The following is a 25,717-nucleotide window of genomic DNA, read 5'->3' as shown; positions in this document are numbered from 1 at the left end:
ACATGAGGCCTCACAAGCTTTAGGTAGTTGGCAGTATCCTGAATATGGCAATTCTCATACTGAAAAGCTCAGTGCAACATCAGAGAGCACCTCAGAGAGCATGTATGCAAGCAAGGGGACCTGCACATGGAGGGAAGCAATCCTGAGAAGACAGAGAAGGAGGTATGTATTTAAGTGATTTCCAGAAGCTGTTTGTAGGAGATCTGGGGAAATACATTGGGTGAACAGAGCTCTGTGTAGGTACTGAATCTGAGCAACAGGAGATGGTAGAAGGTGGGAAGTGAAGCAGAGATGCTCATTTCTTCTCTTGCAGGTCTTGAACAATACAATCATCCCTTCTTTCGGCTAACTCCAAAGATGTGTTCCTCTCACAGCCTTTCAGACTATATCAAGGCAATAGTAAGAGAAATTAATGGAGCACTGTACAAGAGAGAGATGGTAGATGACAGGGCAGGAGGCTTTTTCAAGGTTTAGTTCAGAAGCTGTACAAAACACATGCAGGTGAAAGGGGTACTGATCTTGAAGGGCTCCTTGAGCAGCAGGCAAAATGGTAGTCTTATGATTTAAGTGGATAAGAATGAAAGTTTTGATGCAGAATGCCTGGGCTTTGAAGGAGGTCAGCTCTTCAGGGCATAAAAGCAGCAGTACTCCCAGGAAAGCTTTGGAGTTAGAGTCCTTGACAGAAGCATCTGCCTGGTAGACCCCAACAATGCTGATGCACTACACAGAGTGCTCTGCTGGCCCTACCTCTGCCTGCAGTCTAGCTCCAGAGCCTCTTGACTTTGAATGAAGCACTTAACTTTTGGCACACTCATGTTAATGCTTCAGAAGGTCCCATGTCCAAGACTCTATCCAGACAGTCAAAATAACATGTACAAGACACGTCTGTACTGACTGTGACTGTCTGAGATCAGCAAAACATAGGGAATACAGGTCAATGTTTCAGTATGTGAAATTACAAAAAATGTTTCTGTGAAAGTTAATTAAAAAAAAGACACAAAATACCTGTTGCATTCTGGAGGTAACTATGACATCTTTACAATTAGGTTCAGCTATTGAAGTGTGAAAGGATTTTGTTCCACCTTCAAAGCAAGTCTTAGGTACCATAACAGAGGCTCTCCAAGATCTCTATTGTACTAAAAAATACAGCTCAGTTTCGAGATGGACTTGAAAGTCCTCAGGGGTGTCAGGAGTTTATTACACCTTTATGTAGTGGACCTCAATCCATTTGGAACAGCAATGAAAATACTCTCCCAGCTGTTCCCTGTTTGGGGTGGTTTTTTTAGTGTCAGCACTATGAATGGGAACAGCTACCACATTCCCTTCTCCCACAATTCCTACTGACTTTTTCTTTAATTTTATCTTTGAACAACAGGCACCTTTTCCCAAATCCATCACCACTAGAGYTGGCTAGTTAACACAGAGTTCATGGACAGAAATCAACACCTACCTGTCAGGAGAAGACAAATTATCCTTTATTGAGCAAAGCAGAGTATCTGTCCACATTTTCTCTGCTGAACTYTGGAAAAACTAGTTTTACAGCAACAATTGCCACAATCTTTCAAAAGCACTCCAATTCACCATATCACAGGTGCCTTCGTGTCTGTTGTCTCCTGTATTTATGTTTCTGGTCCCCAAGATCTTTTGTCTGTCTTTATTTCTCCCTCAGCTTTCAAAAATAAAGTTCTACGTAACTTAATAGCACTAAAAGATTTTTGTTTGGTCTTTAAAAAGTTCATTCATTCTGGAGTAAATACTTGTTCAACATGACTGATGTTCTTCTGATTACATGATACAATACACAAGTAAACAAGGAAGATAAGACATAACAATGCCATAGCTGTGAAGAAGAGGAGGAGCCCAGCGAACAAAGAAGGTTTCAGAGGTAACTGGATCAGCTTGCTTTCTGCTGGAATCATGTTGGTGAGGCTTAGCATGTAACCAAGTGACCATGCTATACTGCTGTTACCAACCTGAAATACAGATAAAAGTGTCCTACTCCCATGAACTTTAGAGTCAAAGACAGTGAGTTCCAAAAGCTGAACAGCTGATGTTGCCAACTCTCTTTTAAATTTTAAATAACTGCAGTTTCTGAGGAACTTCTTGTTCCTGAGCAACCAGCTATCCCAAACTCATTTGACTTTCCACCTTTATTACAGGTCATCCCACTCTTCTGATTTTCTAGATCTGGCCCAGATCTTGGCATTTGATTATGGTTCTTTTCATTGGTTTGCATTCACTAACTAAAAGGAGATATATGTTTGGCATAGGCCAAAAAACAAAAAAAAACAAACCAAACCAAACCCCTTGTTGATACATATTCTTCAAGGCGATTGTGCTTTTATATCTGGGGTAGCTTAACTGACCAGTTACGTTGGATCTTATTACTTTTGTTTCTTTGAGGGGCAAATCTAATTAAGAGGTGTGGCCTTATCTTTCAGAAGTTTCATTTTATTTCAATGCAAAATTTAGGCAACAAACATGTTAATTTTAAATAAGCCTTTTGGTTTTTTTATTTTGCTAAATATTTTTGAACTCTTGGCTAAATACAGAAAAACATTGCTGTATTTGACTGCTCCTATCTGCTGGGGTCAACACAAGATTTATGTAAAAAACAAGGCAAATCCACTCCCCACCAAATTCAGATTAAGGTCTCAAAGTAAACCATATGCTGATGTTCTGGTTGAAGGGCTGATCTCTGAACACTTTTCCAGAGCTGCTAATAGCTGTTCATCAGAGGAAAAAGTAAAGCAAGATAAACCTATCTGATTCCTTAGTGCACCAGTAAGAGTATGACTGTTCAGAAAATGCTGTTTATGATTTCTCAGTGACAGTTTGTCAGCAGGCCCTGCATTTAAGAACTTCTTGTATGAAGACCCCCAGCCTATTCATTTGTTGTTCTTACATGCAAGCACTGAAGCACTTCCAAACTCTGTATGGAGATTACAATCTGGGACAGTGTTTTACAATAAGACTCGGTACAGTATCAGARAGGAAAGGATAGCCTCACAGAACAGTGTAGAAGTCCTTATCACCACTCACCAACTACAAACCAGGTCTGCTTATTTCCCCAAGGCTCCACCAGGAGACGAAAATGTGAGAGTTCTTCTGTAGCGGTTTCTCCTGTCCAGTTCAGCGGAGTTAGCTCAAATTGACCTTGACTGGAGAAGTGTCCCAGGCAGATCACAGCCCAGAGCAAGCCAGTACTTTAATGGACTGGGACAAGGTTTAACACAGTATTATTTGACCCTTTCTTAAAGCTCCTTAAAAGGATCTACCATCACCAAATAATGTTGCAACCCCTGGAACCAGTCTGGAATTGGTACTGAAGTTTGAAAAGTGGCCTTGTTTTATGCCAAATATTTGACAATCATTTACAAAGGCTGTCTACAACCATTATGTTTTTGTAGGCTGCTGCACCTTCTGTCTCCTTGTAAACTTCTTTGGATTAAAATAATAACAGTAAGAGGAAATGATTATTACTCACCTCTTTTTGGAAATGTATCTGGGGCCAAGTTTCTGCATCAAATTTATAGCCATGTACAAGCAAGTAATAAATGAAGTTTGCTGAAAAACAGTAGGATCTAGCATACATTTCTTCAAATTTAGGCAGCATAAACTGGAGCTGAAAACAAAAGGTTTTTGTAAAACATGTAAATTATGGCAAACAACTCCTTTTTTTTTTTTTTATAAGTAAGAATACTTTGTATTCTAATTAGAATTTATCAGCATTTCTCAGAAACACCAAGTAAAATTGTAGACAACTAGATATGAAGATTTACAGTGAAAAGACCCTGCCAGTGATATAGTTCATGTGGTAAAAAGTGATAATAAACATAAAACTGCACATAAAACGTTGGGAATGTTATAGTTCCTAAATTTTCTGTCATCTTTACAGCATGGTTAAAACTGTGGTAGTAAACTGCAACCACAAATCTCTTTAAGAGGATCACAGACAGAGTCAACCTTGCATGTGGCAACCAGCTATCAAACTTTGATGATGGTAAATTACAATAGGAAATGCACTAGCAACAAATGAATACAAACAAGGAACCAGTCTGGTGATCTGAGGTATCTCCCTGCAAATTTAAAATAGGTCTGTCAATTTACTCAAGATTCACACTAACACAGCTGATATCAGAACAGGGCAYGAGGAATATTGCAGGAATAAAAAAAATACAGTGTTAAGAAACCTCTATTAAATAAAGATGCCTGCAAATTACATAGCATATGTGACATCACAGGACTGCTCATTTGATGGCAATTTTGGCCTGAGATGCCCATTTGGATGATGAATATCAGCTGTAATTCACAGATCCAAGCAAAGCGCTTTGATCTCCCACTCTGATCTGAAAGCGCTGTTGAGAATCCTAGTGGTTACAAGAAGAGCAGGACCTGAATATCACAGCATATACACAGCAGCCCATGAGAATGCTAGAAGTCACAGACACATTAAGCAAGCTGGAAAGTGAAGAACTGCTGTGTGAAAGCAGTATGGAAAAGGTCATGAATTGGCAGTTGGGGCAATTTGGTTTACTTGCTCTTCTTAGCAATAGAAATAAATAGAAAAAAAAGAGACTGCATTTCCTTCAGATGATCTCTGTGAGGACAAAAGTGAAAAATAGAGCTGCCTTCCACCAGTACAAATTCTTCATAGCCAAGGTTCACTCCCAATTAAGTCAACGGAAATGCTGGCATCAAGACTGTCCTGAATGGGATCAGGTCACTACGTAATACAATGAGAAGTCTAAGTACTTCTAGTCTTAACCGCAACAAAACCAAAACTGATTTTTCCAAGACAATTTTCTCCCTTTAAAAGAAGAATATTGACCATTAAAGTTGTCTCACAGGTCTTAAGCAGAACCATAATGACAATAAGCAGTTCCTCATGGTCCTGCCCTAAAYGCATGAAGAAGGTCCAACGCAGTGGCCTAACACAAGCCTCTCATTCTATCCAGTAATTACATACGAGACTGGATCCCACCTTAATCTGTGTAACAGCTGCACAAAGCAGATACCTACTTCAAACACCACAGACAGTACTGAAAACACCCTCTATTTGGTATATAACACATACAGTATTTTAGTAAGTCCTTTAAGGAGATGGTAGTGATTGCAGATAGTACCAGGAAGGAGTGAGAATTAGAAACTTGTAGCTTAGAACTATAAATCAATCAAGTATATCTTTGATGTACTATTTGTTATACCAGCAAGCTAGGCACAAATACAGGAAAAGAAGAGCTTCTGGAAAACATACATTTGTGGGCCACAAAAACCACAAGGATCTATCTTGATCAGCGCAACAGTGTTCAGAGAACTGAGTCCAAGGCTTCTTTATAGTGCTCTCCTCTGTGACAGAAAGTGTTTCTTATTGAAAAGAGCCCAAAATCCCTGTATTTCTGTCAATACAGACAATTCTCTGTAGCCAGAGCAGAGGCCTGTCACACCCATAAAAGTGAAAGCACACAAAGCAGAATTTAATTAGCATGAGCTTGTTTTGAACTTAGACATTAGCACACTAATATAGCATAACTGGTAAACAATGTATAAGCACTTTTGCACCAACCCACTAAGAACAGTAACAGGCCACCTGCCTTTTGCTAATTGTGCTTTGTACTAACTGGGCAAGACCCCTGTCATGGTCTGGAAGCCTCTTCATCAGCTTGCGTGAAGTTGTGCAAACTAGAGCTTGGTACCTGGTGTCTCTTGTTGTGATGTACAGTTTAAATATGAGATAACAGCAAAGGCCTTGAACATGCAAACACTGGTTGAAAACAGAAGAACTGTAAATAATTCACTAGTGCTCACTTACTGGTCCCTGCAGCAGCCTAACCTTGATAGCTGGGAATGGACTGCTTTGGCTTTAAGAAGGAAGCAGTCACTAAGCAAGGAAAAAAACAGCAGAGAAACAGGATAAGGCACCTGCTACGGCCTGTGGAACTACAGCCCCACGCCTGGGGCAGAGTGTAATCCAGGAGCAGGCCAAGAGCTGGGAACTGACTAAAAACTCAACTGTTTTATAAAAAGACGAGTTCCCAAATTGTGGGGGCAGTGAAAGATGCTCATTTCAGTTCCTACTTCCCTCCTTGATGATCACATCAGCAACTATGTCTACCAAGGAACTCAGACATCCATGCTAACTACACTGCATCAGCTCCAGGGTATGGTATACTCACAGCTAATATAGGATACAATTGTTAAGTACTAACTGCTTTGAATACATAGTGATAATGTTGATAATGGGTGTGACTGATGTGTGTTGTTAATGAATGTCAGTCTAACAAAGTTTTGTTTTAAAGTTTAAATTGGCCTGATTTATCAGTCTTCTAAACACTTCTGTCACAGCAATCTGTTATTCCCCAAGACACAYAAATGTACGCCCATGTATATTCAGTTGCAACACCCCTTAATTCCTCTATGACATTTCAGCTGTACAAAGCTCAGAAACCAAAGGAGGGAAATGCACACACTGCTTGGCCACATTTCACTACAGGCTGGAAACCCGGCTTAGAATTATGGGGACTGTTTTTTCAAACCTAGTGCAAGGGTTAAGTATCCTAGAAATACCGTATGGCTTGAAACATAGTGGGAAAGCAAATGTTAAGGTTGATACAGACCTTCTAAAAAGTTCTGAATACTTCTTCATGCCATGCTCTTTTCATATCTCCCTTTTACAGATACCAAAAAAAAAAAAAAGTACTCACCTGGACCCAGCTCTGTGAACAGAAAAACCACATGCTTGAATTGAAGTCTGCTAGGGAAAAATGCCCAGATAAATTCAAAGCATTAATTGTATAGTAGAATCCTGAGAAAGCCTATAGAAGAGGAGAGGATGAAAGGCCTGTTACTATCAGAACTACAGAAATCAAAAGTAGAAAAGATATGCTCAAAAAGAAATGCTGTGTTCGCAAACCTACCACAAAATTCCCTTTAACTTTTGGCTGATGGATTCCATTGAATGGGCACTCCCTTCTGTCTCTGCAAGCAGTGAAGTTAAATAGTAAAGACACCATCTCCTGGCACAGACCTGGGTCTCCTGTTCCATGAAATTTCACAAGTTGGTTTGGGTAATAATTTGCTGGTCTCAGAGACTGTGTGCAAAGGCTGCCACAGAAGTACTTCATTGTGAATGCAGTCTCATAATTCTGAGGGTAACATGGATTATCCACGTTGGAACTGGCTCTTGACTTCTGAGGACAGGCAATAAAGCTTACTTAGAGAGTTAATCTGACATTTACTACAGGGATTTTTTTAAACCACATATGCATGTATTCTTGTTCTCTTCTCTGCCATAGTTGATCATTACAACATCGCTGATCATTGTAATTCACAGACACTCCTTTCGCAAAAAAATTGCTGGCAAGATCAGCAAAATACTCACAGGGCTAGTTGGACCATTTCGTCAAACCATACAAAACTCAACCCAGACCCCAACAGTTTTTTAGCAAAGATGAAGATCTTTATGTGAAACCCAGGTGTGCTTGCCTACAACTATGCACAACAGAGCTCTTATTGGGTTCTCTAAACTCCACCAAAGGGAAGAGAATTCAAGCCCAAGAACCTTCTCAGAGAGTTAGTGAACACCTGCAAGGGCAGCATAGCAAAGGTTCTTAAACTTACCTGGAACAGCAATGCTAACGACCTTTTCTCAGCTTCATCTCTCCCATAACACTGGAAGCTGTGAGTGTAGACATTGTATTCGTAACCATACAACTTCACCTGCAAGGTGCTATTGGGGTTATCCTGAAAGTCCTCTGGAATAAATGAAATTTGAGTGGAAGCTCCTCCAAGATCCAGTGCACCCATGGTCTCTTTTCTGTAAGGATGGACCCATGTCCTCCAAAGGTTTCTCTACATATAAAAGCAAAAAAATAAAAAGACTAATTGTCATCTGCTTGTTCCCCCTTCAAGCTTTTCTACATTTTACTTAACTTTTAAAATATTTTTTATCCCCCTCTTTCTCATTCACCCTTTCCAAAAAATCCTCACTCTGAGGAAAACATGCAGAAGTTTTTTAGATAAGAGGGATGTGTTTTTACAGAGTAAAATGAGCTTGAAAGATGGAGGAAGGAATGCAGCATAGCTTTGAACTCAGAGAAAAGGACAGCACAGTGATCAAAGCACTGAACTAGCCAGATCAAAATCTGCATTAAAATGCAGGGAACTGAAGTCTAGGTACCTGTGAGATCTTGAACAAATCTTTTAACTTCTCCATCCGTAAAACGGAGACAGCAGTTATTTATCCTCTGGACCAAATCAGTATGAACATTTGCTAGTTCCAAGGCAAGAAGAATTATTAAAGGAATAGAATATTATGAGATCACACAGGATAAAGAATAAGAAAAGAACAAAAAGTCAAATAAAAGCTCCATCAAAGTCAAAGGCACTCTACCAATTTCTACCAGCAAGAGTCTATCCAAAGCCTCCATGAAGGGTTTTATGTTTGAAAGTAAATGGACAACAATAACCTCAAACCACTCTCAGTTCTAATACAGAATAAGGACCCCTAATCTGCATATTTCTTTCACTGAAACCACAGTGGCAATAAGCCTGCTCCATTTAGCTAGCATTCTTCCCTATTACCCCAAAACATCCAAAAAAATCTGTATTTGATCTACACAATCACAGTGCAGAGTATATTTTTTGTATGATTATCCATCTCCATATTTACCGTAACACTATTTACTGAGGATGATGATATGAATGTATATATATGGCAGGAGAAGACACTTTATGGGCTAGCAAACATGCTCATGAGAAAAACCTACAGTGAAAGATTCCCATTAACAGCCCCATGGCAAAATTTCCCTCTTAGCCCATTGTCACAGGAATGGTTAAAAGTTTCTCTCTCCCACTTGTGATATTCAATACCCAGTTCTTCACACGGTTCTGCATACTAAACTCGCTTTACAACATCATGCAGTCCTTTCAAAAGTCCTTATGAATCCACCACAGGGAATTTGAGATTTTGATCATTAAAATTCATATGGTAGAAGACTTTGACACCACTCTGAAGTTCATGAAGTTGTCTTTGTTGCATGAAATACATACAATGGGAAAAGCTCTCCCAGAATGTGTAGTCATTTGTCTTAACTTTGTGAGAGTCAACAACACATTCACCATGAGCTATCACTCAGATCACCAACATCTAATTCCTGCTTATAAATTGCCATAATCTAGCAGGAACTGCCCAACCAGGACAGCTTACAATACTCAAGTGTCCGGTGAATTTTATTTCAACCTAGCAAGACTATCTGGAAGAAATGCAGTAAACACTAAAGGCAGCATACAACTGCCATGAATGCACATGAGTAGTTGCTGATGTCCTAGTACTGTTTTAACTGCAAAAGAAGTTATACTGAGCATCTATGTATAAAAAAGGGATCTTTTTTCCAACACATTTTATTCCCGCTCCACTATGAAGCACCTGCATGATGCTACTCTGAGTTCAAGGAGCAACRTATCTTTATGTCACTATAGCTTTGTCCACACAAAACAGGAGGACCCATTAACCAACATCCTCTACCAAGTCTAGACAGGACAATTGTTATCACAATACACTGCTCATAACCTGCAGTTTTTCAACAATACTGGAACAGACTCCATGAGTGATTTCTTGCTCAGCTGAGGCACCTTTGGCCATGCCAGCTCAACCACCTTCAATATCTGCTTAAGACAAATGAGCCAACTTTGTCTAATTGTTTGGAGACTCCTAAGCAACACAGTCTCTTCACCAGTAGAGCTAAAGAAACAGCAACCACCTGCATAAGTAACAAAAAAGCGGGTAAGAACATCCTTAATTGGCACCGCTGTAAACAAAGTCAACAGTTGTCATACTTGAACTCTACCAATACATTTAAGAGCAATACAACTTCTGTTTCTCTGGAATGTATTAGATTTGCTATTTAGGGAACAGTTCTTTTCTGTGGATGAACAGTTTTACCTTTGTCACATCACATTTCTGTCACACTGTATTCCTTGATCCGTTTGCTTTGTTCCATTACTAYGCCAAAAAAAAGTTTTATACTTCAATGGGAAATGGAAGTTATAGCTATGATGTTTTAATAGGCATCTCTTCCGGAACTTTTCGATTTTAACAAAAATAAGAGTGAAAAGAAAAGCATGCAGGTTTTTCACACACCTCTAAGAAATTGCCCATTAAATAGTTGGCTGTTATCCATCCATACACCCCTTCCTCTGGCCCAGTTATGATTTGTGCACCCCTAAATTCAAAGGGCTGTGCTCTGAAGTAGTTTTGAATGCTTGCAAGGACTTCATTGGCTGCTGTTTCATTTTGCAACCTAAGCAATTCACAAAACATGAGACACTGAGCATCTGGAAAGGCAATGTCATGTTTATTGTTCACCAACTAGCAAGTCAAGAAAATTCTTTCAATCACCTAACAAAAATTTAATACTGTTTTAACCTAAAAGGGAAGCTTACTAGAGGGAACAGCCCAGACAAGTATCCTGCATCATTTCACCAAGCAACTCCCTCACTACATATAAACTTCACTCTTTACCGTGCAAATTCTTGGGTATTTTCTCATATACATATTTATTTTTAGTGAACTGAGTGCTTAGATGACAACTCCTGGCTAAGACTGTCCTGGAGCCTTCCTTCCCCCTCTGTTTAGCCACAGAACAAACAAAAACACCCAGTTTGTGTCAGGCCTAAAGCCACAGACAGGCCTCAAAAGCCACATTACACCACATTTGCACTCAGAAAACTCTGTGGTGTCTAGCTTTAATCTGCTTTTGCTGCCCTCAGATATGCACAAATATTGTCTGTTTACATAACACTGGATTTAAACACAGATGTAGAAGGGAGAACTCTTGAAAGYATAACTCTACAGAGAAGAACTCTGCAGTGTAAAGCAAGTACTTCTTCTCAATATAGCATGAGAGAGGAGTTTTATACAGCCCCGCTTTCCCTACCAAAAAGCTCATTACATTAAGTTGGCTGGGCTCCATTTTCTTTTGAGACGACCAATTCCCAATGAACAGAAATGTGTCCAATACATTTTTCACATTCTAGTTTCACAAGCTGCTATTCTAGTATGTATACACCAGAGTTCAATGAGTTTCCACTACACCTCAGTAGTCTCATGCCAGCTGTAGCCCCCAGATAAGCAGAAGTATTTTTATGCAGGTGAACGGGGATTCTCTCCTTGACTTTATTCAGACAGTCACCAAAGGGTTTGGCAAGGGCTCCAGGGTTATTCTCATAGCTGGATATGCCAGGGCCTAAAAGAGAACAAGCAGATCGATTTCACTGTGCTTTGCCAGCTACAAATTAGTCCAAATTAGCAAACAGGTGTTAAGAGAAAGTGCTTCCCTCTTTCCTCTTGTAACTGCAAACAAGGACAGAATGGTTAAAAAGTATGAGTGCTTAAGGCATAAACTATGTAGTGACACAGCTGTGCAAGTTCCTAAGAAGATACTTCCAAACTGCTCTCCTGTGTTTGAATGTGTGTGTATACATATATACCTATAGTACCTACATATAGTAACATACATACACAGTATAACCATATAACAACACAATGACAGCACTGCTGCATTCATGAGGAAAATAGGCTTGCTCCTGGCAGATACTGTAGAAAATAAGATGTCTAACGGATGTAAAATTTCTCTGACCTGCAAAAGTATAGAGAACCCCTCCTTCCACAACCTAAGCCAAAGGTTCCCTGGTTTGTTTTACCACCACTGATGTGGGTACCATGGCACCCTCCACAGCTCACTCTCTTCAACTGGAGATATAATAAAGAATCTTCTGCAAGGAATTGCTGGTGAAATTCKAAGATGCACAGGGATGCCTTCTGAAGTCATAGAGCTCCAAGTTGAAGTTGGTGTGGAACTAAGAATATCAAAGGTTTCCTTGACTCCAAATATCATGCATGAGAGTCACACCTTGCTGCATAAGGTATATTTCAACAATTAACATCAAAGTCTTTCCTCCCTTGCTCAACAATCCAAGGACCAGCAGGAGTTAAAACAAACAAAATATTCTCCTCCTGTAAAAATGCCAGAGGAATAAGTTAGCTTCTCTGTGCATTTTTCTCACACCAGAAGCCCTAAGGGCAACATTCCTTTTGAGTCAAGACATGAGCAAGCAGAGTGCATCCCCTGCTTCGGCAGGCAGGCTGCCATTCCTGCAGCCTGTAGAGATACACCATCAGGTACATGTCAGTACATTTCTACTGTGCACGTGTAAGTTTGTATTTCTTTCCTTATTGTTCTAAAATTGCTAAGAAAGTCCACGTGTATATTTAATGATGATGTTAAGACATGTTTGCACTGTTAAGAAACCATTGCCTTCTACTCATCTAGTAGTCACTTACAGACAGTTACATCTCCAACATCCATTTCCAGATACAAACTGGGACATAAGGTTTTGCATGATCATAACCAAGAGAGAAGGAAACGGAGAAATTCTCAGTGAACGCCAGAGTTATTTTCAGAGGTCAACAAAATCTGTACTGAGACTTCCTGAGCTGCACACCCCTCTATCTCCCCCCCCACYCCCCTCCATCTAACCTTGCAAACCCAAACCAGTACATTAAAATATCTCTCCGTACAGTTCTGCAGCATCCAAGTATTTTTCACATCAGTCTCCTTTTTTTTGTTTTTCCAAACAGGACTTTCTACTTTTTATAGACCATTGCTAAAATTTGGAGTGCGGCATAGCTCAAAAGTGGCTTACTAGAGAAACACTGTAATGTGACCTTTTCCTAAATACTGGGCTAGTCAGTGAAAGTTACAGTTTTAAGCACTTAGTTAAACAACCAGCACTGCTGAAGTCAGTATCTTAGAAGATGATCTAAAGCTCATTTTAATCAGAGTAGCAGAACTTATGAAGCTTGGCTTCCTGCAGAAATCCCTTATGGCATAGCTACTGTTTAATAATGTGAATTTCTCTCCCCTGTCTGGCCACCTGTCTTCATGAAATGTATGAGATTTTGGTAACATTGAAAGCTTAGTCAAATGTCACTGAATTTGACTAAGAAATTCAGAAGTTATTACAGAGGAATCCACAACATACTACTAGAACATATAATCAACCATATCAGATTCTGATCAAAAGTCAGCCTAATCTAGCATCCTCTTTCCAAGAGGAATCAATACAAAACCTCAGAGAAACAAACAAGGCAAGTAGCCAGTGGTACTTCTCCTGGGACATCCTCTAGCAGTGCATAACTACAGGTCTTCCTGAGTCAAAGGCCAGACCTGCATATTCATATTTAATACAGCTATCATCTAGGCATTAGTCTGTTTATGGTTATTTTGCATCTATGATATCCGATCAGAAAGAATTCTGCAATTTAGCTGTTTTTAGTGATAATTTTATTAGATGTTCCCTAATTTTGCAGCATGGAGAAACTCTTCCTGTTCACCTTCTGCATGCCTTTCATAATTTGAGGTCTGGCTCCATATTCCCCTCAGCTGCATCTTTGAAAGTAATCACAGAACAATACCAAATCAACCGCATAAACCTTGTTTCTCTAGGTAACCTGCATAAAACTGCAAAGATTTTTTTAAACATCATTAATGCTTCTATAAAATAAAAACTAATTTGTCAAACCACTATAGTAGAGCTAACATCCATTTTTGCCCCCATAAAAATTAATAGTGAACATCTCACAGGGGCCGAATCTCCACTCATCTCAAAGTCTTTTTATTCAAAACTATTTTTACATGTATTTTACACCTGTCTTTTAAAAGAAATTAATTCAAGGCACAAGAACTAAACATTTACAGGGCCTGATCGAATTCTCTCTGCACCAATCTTGCACTGCAGTGGAGTAAACCAAGTTTAGCCATAATTTCTTCTCTTCAGTGGAGATTAGGGGAGTCTGCTGTATCAGTAGGAGGAGAGCTGATCCTGAATAAGACAGCTATAGATACAGTCTTAACAATTCTTACTCTCAAACACTGAAAGGCAAACACAGTGGGGGGAAAAAAAAAACACTATAAGCTTTCAGATAATATTTTCTTAAAGGCTAGAAAGAAATAAGAAACTGCCAGCTGAGCTCACCTTTCACACTACACTTGAAGATTTGGCTTACTACTCCTGTGTCATTTTCTTTTTCTGCTGGCCACTCATACACATAGACTGTAGTCCGAGACGATCCAGCATCGAGCACTATTCCATACTGTGGAGAAAAAAATAATACATTACATAAAGAAATAAAGAGTGACAGCTTACAGGTCCACATGCAGCTGTATTTCTTTGCTCTTCTTCCTTTAGAAAGGGGATGCATAGTACATTTACAAGAGACATTAATCCTAGTACTAGGTGCTTAGACAGGAATCCCAYACCAGAGCACAGAATGAACCTGGGTGCAAAACGAAGAGTATACTATGTATCTTCAATAATGGATTGCATGGGAATGAAGACTGCTCATCTCCTTTCAGCATCAGGCTCAAAACCCACACCCATACGTAAGTAACACTGTGTTAGGACCTCATTTTGCAGCAAGCTGCATTCTCATTATCCCAGCTACGCTTGCTGGACACTGAAGGGTTGGATACCTAAGCATTGGCATTAGATCCAAGGGTGCACAAGGGTTCTTAAAGCCACAAGCGAAGAGGTGAAGTGTATAATAGTCAGCAAGTAGAATGATGAAACAAGTCTGATTCCTTTCTAATTTCCCCATAAACTCCCCCTCTGAATGACTTTGGCAGTCCATCTGTGAGCCTGCCACTGAAATTAGTCTAAGTGCTTAGTGCCAGAGTGTAAGACAACACTGAGGGAAAGAGAATCAGTATTATCCCAAGTTTATTGATGCGATAAATAAGAAAATATTTAAGTGATCTGTCCAAGGTCACAGAGCTCTCTGTGGGATTAAAACACAGGTTTCTCCATCTCAGTCTACTGCCCACCAGATCAGTCTTCCCCCCTTTTCTGTCTTTTGTGGCAGCAGAGCACTCAGGCAATTAGGAAGGCAAACTGCCTGAAGGAAAGTATTTTGAAAGCAGTAATTTTGCTTATCCTCTTTACATTCCCTGAAAGTAAGTTTAGCTGCCCCCTCCTCCCAACTCATCTTACTGGTAGGAAGCACACTTTAAAAGAAAAAAAAAGACAGATGTCCAGAAAAAGTATCAGCCTGACAATGCTGAAAAATGAGAGTCTCCACCTGGCTATGAAGCAGTAAGAGCAGCTGCAGCAGGCCTATAAATTTCATCATACTGTCTCCCTGCAGAGCCTCAAATCTGACTGAGAAAGATCACTGCTTCAGCCTCCACACCTCATTAGTTCCCAGCTTCCCACTGTAATCCCCCAAAGCCCTGCCCCCCCTTAAGAATTACCAGCAATACCAGTCTCTATTTCCCAGAGGACTGTTAAGATAATGAAAATTTCATTCATACTTATATAGACCGTATTTAACCTGATCAGCTAAAAGGTGAAAGGCTCCACAGACACCATCAATCCACTAAGTCATCAGGTACCATTCAAGGCACTGTTTTAGCAAAGACACTTTAAGTGTATTCCCCCTCCTGAAAAGGTATTGCATCACATTGGCTTTAGACAGATGAGCACTCTGGAGATATATAATACAGTAATGGTGCATCTACTCAAAGGCTATTAATTAGGTCTAGTCTCAGTCAGCTCAAAGCACCAAGCATAAGCTTTTAACTTTGCTATTTCTAGTGCTAAATATCGTCCCCATGTAGACCTGGAAGATAACGGAAATATGCCACCAAAATATTTCCCTCAGCTAAATTGTGGGGCTTTTTGACCCATTTCCATCCTCCCTCCCCAATATATACCTGCATTTCTCAAGCTGCTGCCTGAAAGTAACAGATTTCCAACCCAAAGAGTAGTGGTATGTTTATCTGAACCAATGTATAACTAACAACTTTAGTTCCCTATTCCTTCTCTCATTTTTCCTATAGTCTCTTGTTCCCTTTAAAAAAGATGTTCTTTTAAAAGGAGTCTTGGGCCAATTTCAAGCTAACTCTTGAGCTGAGGAGCTTCATCTCTCACCCCTGTGTGAACTGGTCCATGCAGCCTCACGAGGTGGTGATTAATGAGGAGTGTGCCAGATATTGGAACTAAGATGAGTCCTTAATATAAAATAACAGAAGTGATAGAGGATGCAGCATTTCAAGAGGGGGAGAGAATTCTACATGCCTTGTCTTAGGCTGCTACCTAATAAAAACTGGTCAAACTAGAATGCTCTGGTGATGTTACATGTCAGTCCAAACTGCAAGTCAGATCACCTTTGGCTGCCCTTTAAGGACAAGCAACGTTCTCCTGCTTTAAAATGCACTGAGTGGGATAGAGAGCAGAGGAAAACACTTATTCTGGGCCAGCAGCTATTAAAGAACAGGACAACTTTTTCTCCCTCCTTTCCCCTCTCTTTCAATTTTTCCACTGTGAATCTCCATCATCTCTAGTCAATCACCATTAGAGAGAGATAAAGGCCTGGGGATTTCCTAATACCAAGTTCCATCATCTAGTCAATGGAATAGATTAGTCAGAGAAGACAGGGAGGCAACATTAACCCAGAAAAGCTTCAGAGTTCTGTTTTCTTGACCAGTAAAAATAAGGATGGAAAAAGAGACTTGAAGGAAAACGCTGTTTTTTTTCTATAGGTCATTGGATGGCTTTTACTGTTGCCCAGGGTTTCTCCAACACTGGAGTGACCATATTGCCTATGGCACAAAGTAAATGTACCACTTTACTTCTTGGCAGAATATTATGATTACTGCACATACTTATCAGAAGCTAAATAAAGAGCAAGGCAACGATAAACCAGACTCTGTCTCTCTAAAGGTACATTCACACATCATTTCCTGGCCACAGCTGGGCTGACTGCAGAAACAGCTACACCCCACCCTGTCAACTAACTGTCTTCCCCTGAAAGAGCATACCCTTCCATCCACAAGCACAACTGCTTGTGTAAGCACTGCTAAACTTTTTCAAAGGAAGATTTATGCTGTTCAACTCAACCAATCTAGTTGTGGCCAAAATRGGTAAGAGATATTCATATGAACAGCTTTGTAAGTACACCTTGAAGAGMAGTAATCTCAACAAGGAAGCAGGAACAAGCCCCAGGAGTAATCAGCTCTTCAGCTTGAATACCATAGCCATAGGAGAACATACAGCTGCAAATTCTTAAAGCAGGCACAGTCAGGACAGCTCACCTGCCTTCCAATCACCTTGGAAAACTGCCAGAGGAATCTAACAAGCTAAACCAGTTACAGCAAGGATGGAGACAGCAAAAGTGTGTCCATGCTAGAAGTACACTCCAGTTCAACTATACAGGTTTGAACTGCTTTTAATCAAGTCATAACATCTGCAAGTAAGGCAAACACTTCCTGAGAGCAAAACGAAATGTGCTCTTTTGCACATGCTAAGTTTAGGTGTAGAAAACTGTGGCACCTGGAGAGACAGATTAAAGAAACACAAAAATGAGGAGAGGTATTTTTTCTCTAGGGCTCACAAAGCTTCTGTGGCCAAATAGAAATTTTGTCGACTGGTATGAAGGCTCATTACATTCAGAGCTAGTATCATTTACAGTTCTGGACTTCTTCACAAGCCTTGTCACTAAGGGATGTTTGTGCTCCCTTCACCACTCTTCTCACTTTCCAGTGTTTCAACGAGTCGCGAGCTCTTTCAGTGCCTCAGTCTCATGCACATGGATGGGTCCTTCCTTCACAAATTACTGGCTGAATCTTCAGATAACCCAACCACCACGGAACCAAAATAATTAATTTAGCAAGAACACATACAAACATCAATGGCATAGCAGAAAATATATCTCTTGTGCCAGAGCAGAATGAATCTGGATGCTCTCAGCCTGTGTCCTGGAAAGAGCTATTATGCACAGCTAACACAAACTCTAGTTATTCTACAATTTTGGTTTCATGGGGAATAGCCAGAAGCAGAAGGACGAGGCCACTTAAGAAGAGGAAGTCTGTTTTCATCATGTTATTGCCATTTTTATTATATTTTAACTAAACACAAACTTCATGACAGCCATTTCCAAGCTCCATCACATCAGCTAAGTACTGGGGGGTTTTGCAACTGGCATACAAAGATCCTTCTCTACTCCTGAAGAAATACTTCTTGCAAATGTTAACCATTCACTGAGAACTACTCAGCCCCTCAGGAAGCAAACATACAACCCTACATATCAGCTGGGAATTACAGAGTTGGCAGACTTACAGCCCTGAAGAAATACAAACCTAAGGCATCTAAGCAAAGAAAAGGACAATCCTCTTCCAGAACCAGTCAGCCATGAAACTGTTGTGATTCAGGAAGCATATCTGCCTGGTCTAAACCTGCTCCAGATGGTCAAGGTTGGCCCAATATTTGCTCAAAGAGCAAGGCAGGCAATTTTGTCATTCTAAACATGAAACAGAACTAGTGCCCAACATCACAAGCGGTGTGTAGGCTGTCCTTGAGACAGTGGCCTTAGCCTGCACGTCAATCCAGTCTTGCCTTGCACCAAAACTGACAGGATGTAAGGCTGCTGTAAGCAGAGATTTTGGGCACAACAGGGAGTAAACTTGAGTCACCATGTCCCCATACAAAGTCCCAGTACACACACCCTGCCACACCACACGAACACATAGAATGATTATCAGAATACAGTTTTTAGCCCATTGTTCAACTTATGCACCAATAATCTAGACAAAGTCAAAGATGTTCATAATCTCATGAAGTGTAATGAGACATCAGCCTATCACTGTCAACCTGTGAACTATCCAGTTAAATACATACAGGGAGGTAAAGGTAGAAATGACTTCAAAGAAGGATCTGACAAGATTTATATGCTGGCAGTTATAGTGGACGAAACACAGGACTCGGAATGCCAGACTGCACAGCTCCTCTAGAAGGCTAATTTCTATAGCCTTGTCTTCAGTTATATGCATCGCTCATTGTATAATCTGCACACATACTCTAGCAGCACAAAACAGAACCTACTTTCCAAAGTACTTTAGTTTATCTTTTTCAGTTTGTTCTGCCCCTCCTCATGAAGTTCCTTTGCTTCTGCTAACACGCAGCAAGTCCAAACATGAGGTAAATCAGAAAGTGCACACTTACAGCCCAAATGCTTTATGCTCTGCAGGGGCAGTTTGCAAAGATTTCAGCATAAACCTCCTAGCTGTGTTTGGAAATAGAATTTCAACTCCAGGTATTGCCTGCTTCAAAATTACTTCCAATCCCTGGCAAAAAAAACAGTGGCATTTTCTTCTTGTTTGGCCTTTCAGTCTTGGAGAAGACAGTATCTAATAGCCATCATAGGGAAGCAAGGAATGCTTTTCCAATTTCACACTGACTTACTCTGTGATTTTGGCTAATTCTCTTTTTCTCTCAGCCTCAGTTTTCCTGTGACAAAGATATGATGAGACATTAATTTGTGGCTGTAAACTCATTTGAATCACCACATAAAATATAGTTCATAAAGTTCATTATTAAATATCAATTCAAAACATTGTTCTCCTTTCTTATGTGTTTTAAGACTTACCTTAAGTCCTGGGGAGAGGTTCTTTTGCTGCTTTATCTGAATCACAGCAATAGTGATGACAAGAACTATGCTTAGAAGAAGGAATACCTGGGCAACAACACTTGGAGTTTTGGTGAGCATCCTGAAAAAAATAAAAGAAACTTTTAAGGATTCRGTGATTCTATCTCAAAAAGCTAAGGCCTTAAGCCCTGAATCAGTTGAGACTCCTCGTAAAATCTCAAGTTTCATCGACTAGATAATGCTATAAGAAAATTCTATATTCTCTTCAAGAACTGCCCGGTGTTTTGCCATCACTAACTTGTCCTTATCCAGAAGGGGTGTGTCTATATTGTCATGCTAATGAATGCCAGATTTCACCCTCAGGTGCCAGTCTGCCCATTTCCCACAGTGCCTGCATGTAGATGCACGCTCACCATCTCCCATTGCCTCAGGAAACAGGGGTGATGGGCAGGCTGGGGCTAGTGCACACTCAACCATCCCATGCACACATATAACATGGACAAAGCCACAGCCACATAGACACAATGCTGGCAGCTGCTTAACACAGCTGGATGTTCCTGCCAGAGATGTAAGGTCAGTGTCTATAATGAATACAGGCTGCTTTAAAAAGGAACAAAAGATGTTTTAAAAGCTGTAAAGTAGGCATTTTTCTTCTAACTTCTAAAGTGTTCATGAAATAGGTTTGTGTGTATATATATGTGCACATACTAATACAGGGCCTATTATTATCACTGTGCACTACTCAAAAGGTATAATGTATACAATTTAACCCACAGATCTTGCCATGAACAGTACTAAATCTAAATAAACCTGAAGTGTAGTTATGCTAGACAAACCTAAAGGTGACATGAAACATGCACACTGAAGATAAGGCTGACTATATACTCCTCTAGAAAGGTTTTCTAGAATTCAAGTGTGGTTTAGGTTTCTTGTAATTTCTATCAATCCTTTACTTTTGCATGTCCCTGGCCAGACAGCTCTTCAGCCCAAAAGGCATTTCAGTACCTCTGAGTCAGAAAATTCCCATATCGAAAATTCCAGGGGTTGAGAAGGGAAGAAGTGGCTGGTGGGAGATGGGAAGCTCAGAAGTTTCAGAGACACACAAAAGAGAACTTTGCTGCCTTTCTCATTTGCAGAAAACAGTTATTTTGACATAGAAATACCAGGATAGATCATGCCAGGCTAACCTAATTCCCATCTCCTAATTCTTCAGTGCTGATGATGGAGTATACAGATGGTTGTTCAGGTTCACCCTGTTGTTCCAGCAATTGCCAGTGCCAATCCATCCTAAGCACAGGAAGTAAAAGTCGGTCTGCTCTCTATGGCTGTAGCACACTGAATCAGCCCCGGTGTACCTACCACACATGGTCAGCCTCCTTAGGCTCCAACCTGAGCCAGAGAGCTGAGGAAGACAGGCAGAACAAATGCTTCTCTACACAATTTCCATATTCTAAACCCCAAGAGTACTTCAGCCTTTGTAACCCTGGTCCAATATCTATGCTCACATTCAAAAGCACCAAGTTACTTGTTTTGCTCTGGGCCTGCCTTCACTCTAAGTGAGCTCTGCCCACCTCTGCTGCTTTCCTTCTCTGTTTTCTAATTCCCATTGTGAAGTCTAGCTCAGATTGGCTTTCAGAAACTCACTTCAGCCTGACATGTCTCATCTCCAGAATGTGATTTTTAATGCTAATTAGCCCCCTTTCCCAATCCATATGGGCTCCTTGTTTACTGCCAATCTACTCTTCCATCACTGTCTTTTCCTTGCTTGGTATTAACTTCATTATCTTAATYATCAGACATCTGTGAGATAATTATCAGGCTGCTGCCCAGCTACATTGATGATTAATTTACTGCTGTCCATTGCTTTACTATCCCGAGGCATTCAAGTATAATGTACACAATACATGAAAGATAGTAAAAATAAATTTCATCCTATTAGAAAATCTGTTAACATCTAGAAAGGATTCTCACTGGAATCTGAGGATGATGTCAGAGCATACTAACCTAAAGTATTCATACAGATCAATTAATTTTCAAAAAGAAACAGCAGATTTTAACTATACATCTAAGAATAACCATCTTGATAAAATACTTGTCTTTGGGGGGAAAAAAAAGACCCTCTTTTTCTTTAGTTTGCAAATCTGTATACACTTTCCATGATCACAGGATTATCTATAACTGAGAAGCAACTGAAGAAGTATCAACATACACCTAATATATACCATTCACTCAGATCAAAGCACTGACTTTCAGTGCAGGAAAACGCAAGTCATTATCAAAGAGTAAAAGCTCAGGGCAAATGAGTCTTTGAAAAACTAAAGCCTTACTAAAGAGCAAAGCAATAATCATTATTACGCTATTAACGCTTAAAAACACCGTGATGACTGCTGAAATATTTTTTGCTACATCCTTTTATCAGGGAAAATTGAGAACTTATTTTATTGAAGTTCTTATCTGCTTCCCTAGTACTGGGATTTGGCTTCAACAGTGATGTTTCACTTTTCAAAAATCTTTTTGTCAGGGAGGATATTCATCATACAATCTTGGCAAACAAGAAAATTTCAACAGAGAATAAGCCATAAACCCTGATTTAAACAACTGCCTTTGTGYCAGGACACCTTACACTCCATGCCCTCCTGAAGTCATCACACCACTGACATCAGGCCTATCTGAATCAGGTGCGGTGCTCTAAGATTTCACGTAACTGGATCAAAAGCACAGGGCTGTATTTTACCTTCAGCTACACCCACTTAAGTCTCGCACGCATACTGGGGAACATGGGTAATAAGAAAAATGGGTACTTACCCATTCACTGAAATCTGTAGAGATGTAGAGAAGTTTATCCAATCCCTGATTTAAAGAGCTGCAGGATTATAAGTAACTCACTCTAAGTTGCTGCATTTGTTGGCAAAAAACCAACAAAGACACTTTCAAAGAAGTTTTTAATGAATAAAAAAGCAGCTGCATTACATTATTAAAACAATATCATTCTGAAGCAAGAAACAGCATAAATACATACAGTTTTCACACCCAATTAAACTAAATACAGTGGACCAGACAGGAATATATTGGAGGATCATTTTCTACACTTTTAAGCAAAAGGAATGCCTATCTGCAAATTGAAAACCGAAGGAAAAATGTCTTCATGCCACCAGCATTTTGAATTTGGCTAAGCTAAATATACATCTGTATCAATACCAGTGCATATATATGCAGAGATTCCTTTTTCCAAGTTACTGCAAACATCGAAACCACCTATTTTGGGTACTAACCTGTTTGTTCGTATGGCAGATGGACAAGCACCATAAACATCTTCCTTCAAACTATAACCGGAGAGATATAAATACATTAACATTTATTTTAGCAGCGGTCTGTAGGCGAATGCTTCTCAAGTGTTGCCATAAAAAAAAAAAAAAGAGTTTTTAAAACCCTCAATAAAAACCTGTGAGCAAGTTTCACAGGACTGTTCCCCTTGGAGGGCAGCCGGCCGAAAAGAAGGGGACCTTCCTTCGGAGGAGTTAAAAAAAAAAAAAAGTAAAACAAACACGTTCCCCACACGGTACTAAGTCAACGGCTGAATCGCAGAACTTCACCCCCTTGGTCACCATCCCGGCTGAGAGAGCTCCGCGCACTGCTTGCGATTTGCGAAAGAGAGAAAGCGCGGGGCGCTGCTCTTCCCCTCCCCCCGCCTCTCCCTGCGCACGGGCGCCGCCAGCGACAAACGGCTCCCCAACGGCCGCCGCGCCGCGCGCGCGCGCACCCGCCGCCCCTCGCCCTGGAGGTTGGGCGGGGGGGAGCCCCTTGGCAGGCTCTAACTAGATGTAAAGCCCCCCCCCAAACCCCTTGGACGTAAAAAATCTGGATGCTAAAGAGGAGGGCGAATTGATTCAGTGGGAGAGGTCTGCGGGGAGGGGACGCACTGGAAGTGTTGAAGCAGTTGGAGATGTGGAGGGGACCCGAGGGGAGCTGGTGGGGTGCAGCAGCGCCTGGCGGGGTGACATGGGCTGCGGGGGACCAGCTCACGGAGGCTCGGCTCCACAAGGGACCGGCAAGGGGGAGCCCTGAGGTGCAGTGCAGTGTCACCCTGGCTCGGGCACTGCTGTTGTTGGACAGGCCTCCAATGCAGATGGCAAGTCATGCTTGGACACAGCCACATCTCCCCCCTTCCCCCTCCACCTGCTGCTCTCTAGTCTTTCGGGGGATACATATCTGGCTTTCCCTACGACTGATACAGCACGTCTCTGGCTGTCCCTAAATCACATCCTTCAGTTCACTCCCAAAGCAAAGGCAGAGACAGAAAGTGGGTTTTGCCTAGAGATGACCCTGTGGATGAAGGAATAATATATCACTGCCTCTTCAAAGGGAGCAAGTATTTTTTCAGGTAGATACCCTCACAAATTGGTAGCCCTCCAATCCCAGAGCTACCTCTCCATTCAAATTCAAAGGTGCTGGCACCACCTGGTTTGTAGTCTTGCTACAGTCCTTGCCAAACCTAGACAGCTCAATGGGACTAGGCTATCCCCAGAAGCGCAGGTAAGAGCAACATCACTAACATCCAGCTGCCACCACCTGTCCAACCTGTGTGATCAGCTACAGCAAAGGAGCATCCTACAGCCTGTAGGCTGGGTTTGCCAGAGACGTGCTTGCATTCACAGTGAGTCACTTGAACCACTTTGCCACCATGTGCTTATTGTTGTAAGATTCAGATTCACATACTGTAAAAAACTAAATGCATCCTACTGTTTCCTTGTGTCATTATGATCTTGATGAATTATAATATCTTTGATCTTTGAATGAAGAAAGGAGAACAAGGAACCAGCTGCAGCCTTGTGACCATTTATAAGGATCCTTCCACAGTCTGCGCTTTTGGGGAGTTCTGCTCTAGTATTAGGTAGGGAGGTCATTTCTCCTTTTTGATGACAGCACATTATTAAAGTTGGTTTAACAATGATCTTGGTTTAGCTACTTCCAGTACTTAAGAGACACAGCATCCCATCCCTAGTGATGCCCTGACTGGTGCATGTAACTCCTTTCTTTTCTTCTCTATCATTTCCTTTCATAGAATCACAGAATAGTTGGGGCTGGCAGGGACCTGCGGAGATCATCTGGTCCAACCCTCTGCTCAAGCAGGGTCACTTACAGCAGGTTGCCCAGGACCGTGTCCAGTCGGTTTTGAATATTTCCAAGGATTGAGACTCCACAACTTCTCTGGGCAACCCGTTCCTGTGTTCAACCACTCTCACAGTAAAGAAGTGTTTTCTTATGTTCAGACAGACCTTCCTGTATTTCAGTTTGTGCCCATTGACTCTTGTCCTCTCACTGGGCACCCCAGGAAAGAGTCTGGCCCTGTCTTCTTGACACCCTTCCATCAGGTATTTATAATCATTGATGAGATCCCCCCTGAGCCTGGGTGTGGGGAGAGACTCAAAAACTAAGGGCCTGTATGCATGACTGGGAGCTTGTATTGTACCTCCCACAACTCTGTTAGTTCTATTAATCGCTCTGCAAATCTTATCTCCCTTACCTCCATCATGGCCACATGACTGCTCTTTTATCCAGCCTCCCGCAAAAGGTACTTTTTATTTAATAATTAGTTACAGCAAAGAAGGTAAATTGCACGATTTCTGGTAGATATGCTTTCTGTCCCAGTTCTTGAACTATCTTCTACTAAAAACAAGCTCTTAAAATGCATCATTCTTCCTTCAACCTCCAGTGACATCATGAGCTGCAAGTTATGACCACAAAATAGTCTATGGATGTGCCTTYTGAGTGTCATAAACAGTCATTTCTGGTTTGGAAGATACCATTCTTATAAAAGGAAATGTCCAAATAGTTTGACTCTTTGGGTTTACAAACCAGACTTTTTTTTGTCAGTTCTAACTTCTTCCTACAAGAAAACAAGCAGCAAAATCAGACATCAGAGTATAGACTGATGGTGTGAGTGTTGGATATAGTTTGAATTGTACATGACTGCTAATAGTTGCTAAACGCTAAGTGCAAATATGTACCTGGAAACTGCTTTGTTCCTCCTCTCAGACTTCATGCTCTACTGTGTCTAACCCAGTTCAACCCAAGAATTTTTTTTTTTTTTTTGAAACTTGTAAGCTTATAAATTATGAGGTCATGGTAAGTACTTCAAAACGCCAATGCTTGGAAATAAAGAATTTGACAGGTAGTTGTGTAAATAGCGTAGTTTGTAGTAGACAAAATATTGTCTTCAGTCAGGAAAAAAAA

The 25,717-nt window shown here is 40.8% G+C and overlaps 1 protein-coding gene across 1 annotated transcript; it reads right to left on the bottom strand.

The window, feature by feature from the left end:
• Nucleotides 1-117: 117 nt before the first annotated feature.
• On the bottom strand, nucleotides 118-22,312 carry ENTPD3 (ectonucleoside triphosphate diphosphohydrolase 3). The gene is made up of 10 exons (XM_026068008.1): nucleotides 22,289-22,312; nucleotides 19,484-19,604; nucleotides 14,038-14,155; nucleotides 11,096-11,246; nucleotides 10,142-10,301; nucleotides 7,621-7,851; nucleotides 6,918-7,190; nucleotides 6,705-6,815; nucleotides 3,488-3,625; nucleotides 118-383 (listed from the first exon to the last, which is right to left on the bottom strand). The coding sequence occupies exons 2-10, from the start codon at nucleotides 19,601-19,603 to the stop codon at nucleotides 369-371; spliced, it is 1,317 nt and encodes a 438-aa protein (XP_025923793.1). The 5' UTR covers nucleotide 19,604; nucleotides 22,289-22,312; the 3' UTR covers nucleotides 118-368.
• Between the last annotated feature and the right edge of the window lie 3,405 nt (nucleotides 22,313-25,717).

Source organism: Apteryx rowi, unplaced genomic scaffold, assembly GCF_003343035.1.
Source record: "Apteryx rowi isolate R43461 unplaced genomic scaffold, aptRow1 scaffold_266, whole genome shotgun sequence".
In the NCBI taxonomy this organism is placed as follows: domain Eukaryota; kingdom Metazoa; phylum Chordata; class Aves; order Apterygiformes; family Apterygidae; genus Apteryx; species Apteryx rowi.
This window is presented reverse-complemented; position numbering and strand designations above follow the sequence as displayed.

Excerpts from the sequence above, each read along its gene's own strand:
- ENTPD3 (XM_026068008.1), bottom strand. The coding sequence starts at position 19,603 with ATGCTCACCAAAACTCCAAGTGTTGTTGCCCAGGTATTCCTTCTTCTA. Across the intron at positions 14,156-19,483 it reads ACCTCTCCCCAGGACTTAAG|TATGGAATAGTGCTCGATGC; the intron begins GTAAGTCTTAAA and ends TTTTCTCCACAG. Across the intron at positions 3,626-6,704 it reads GTTCACAGAGCTGGGTCCAG|CTCCAGTTTATGCTGCCTAA; the intron begins GTGAGTACTTTT and ends TTTTGTTTTCAG.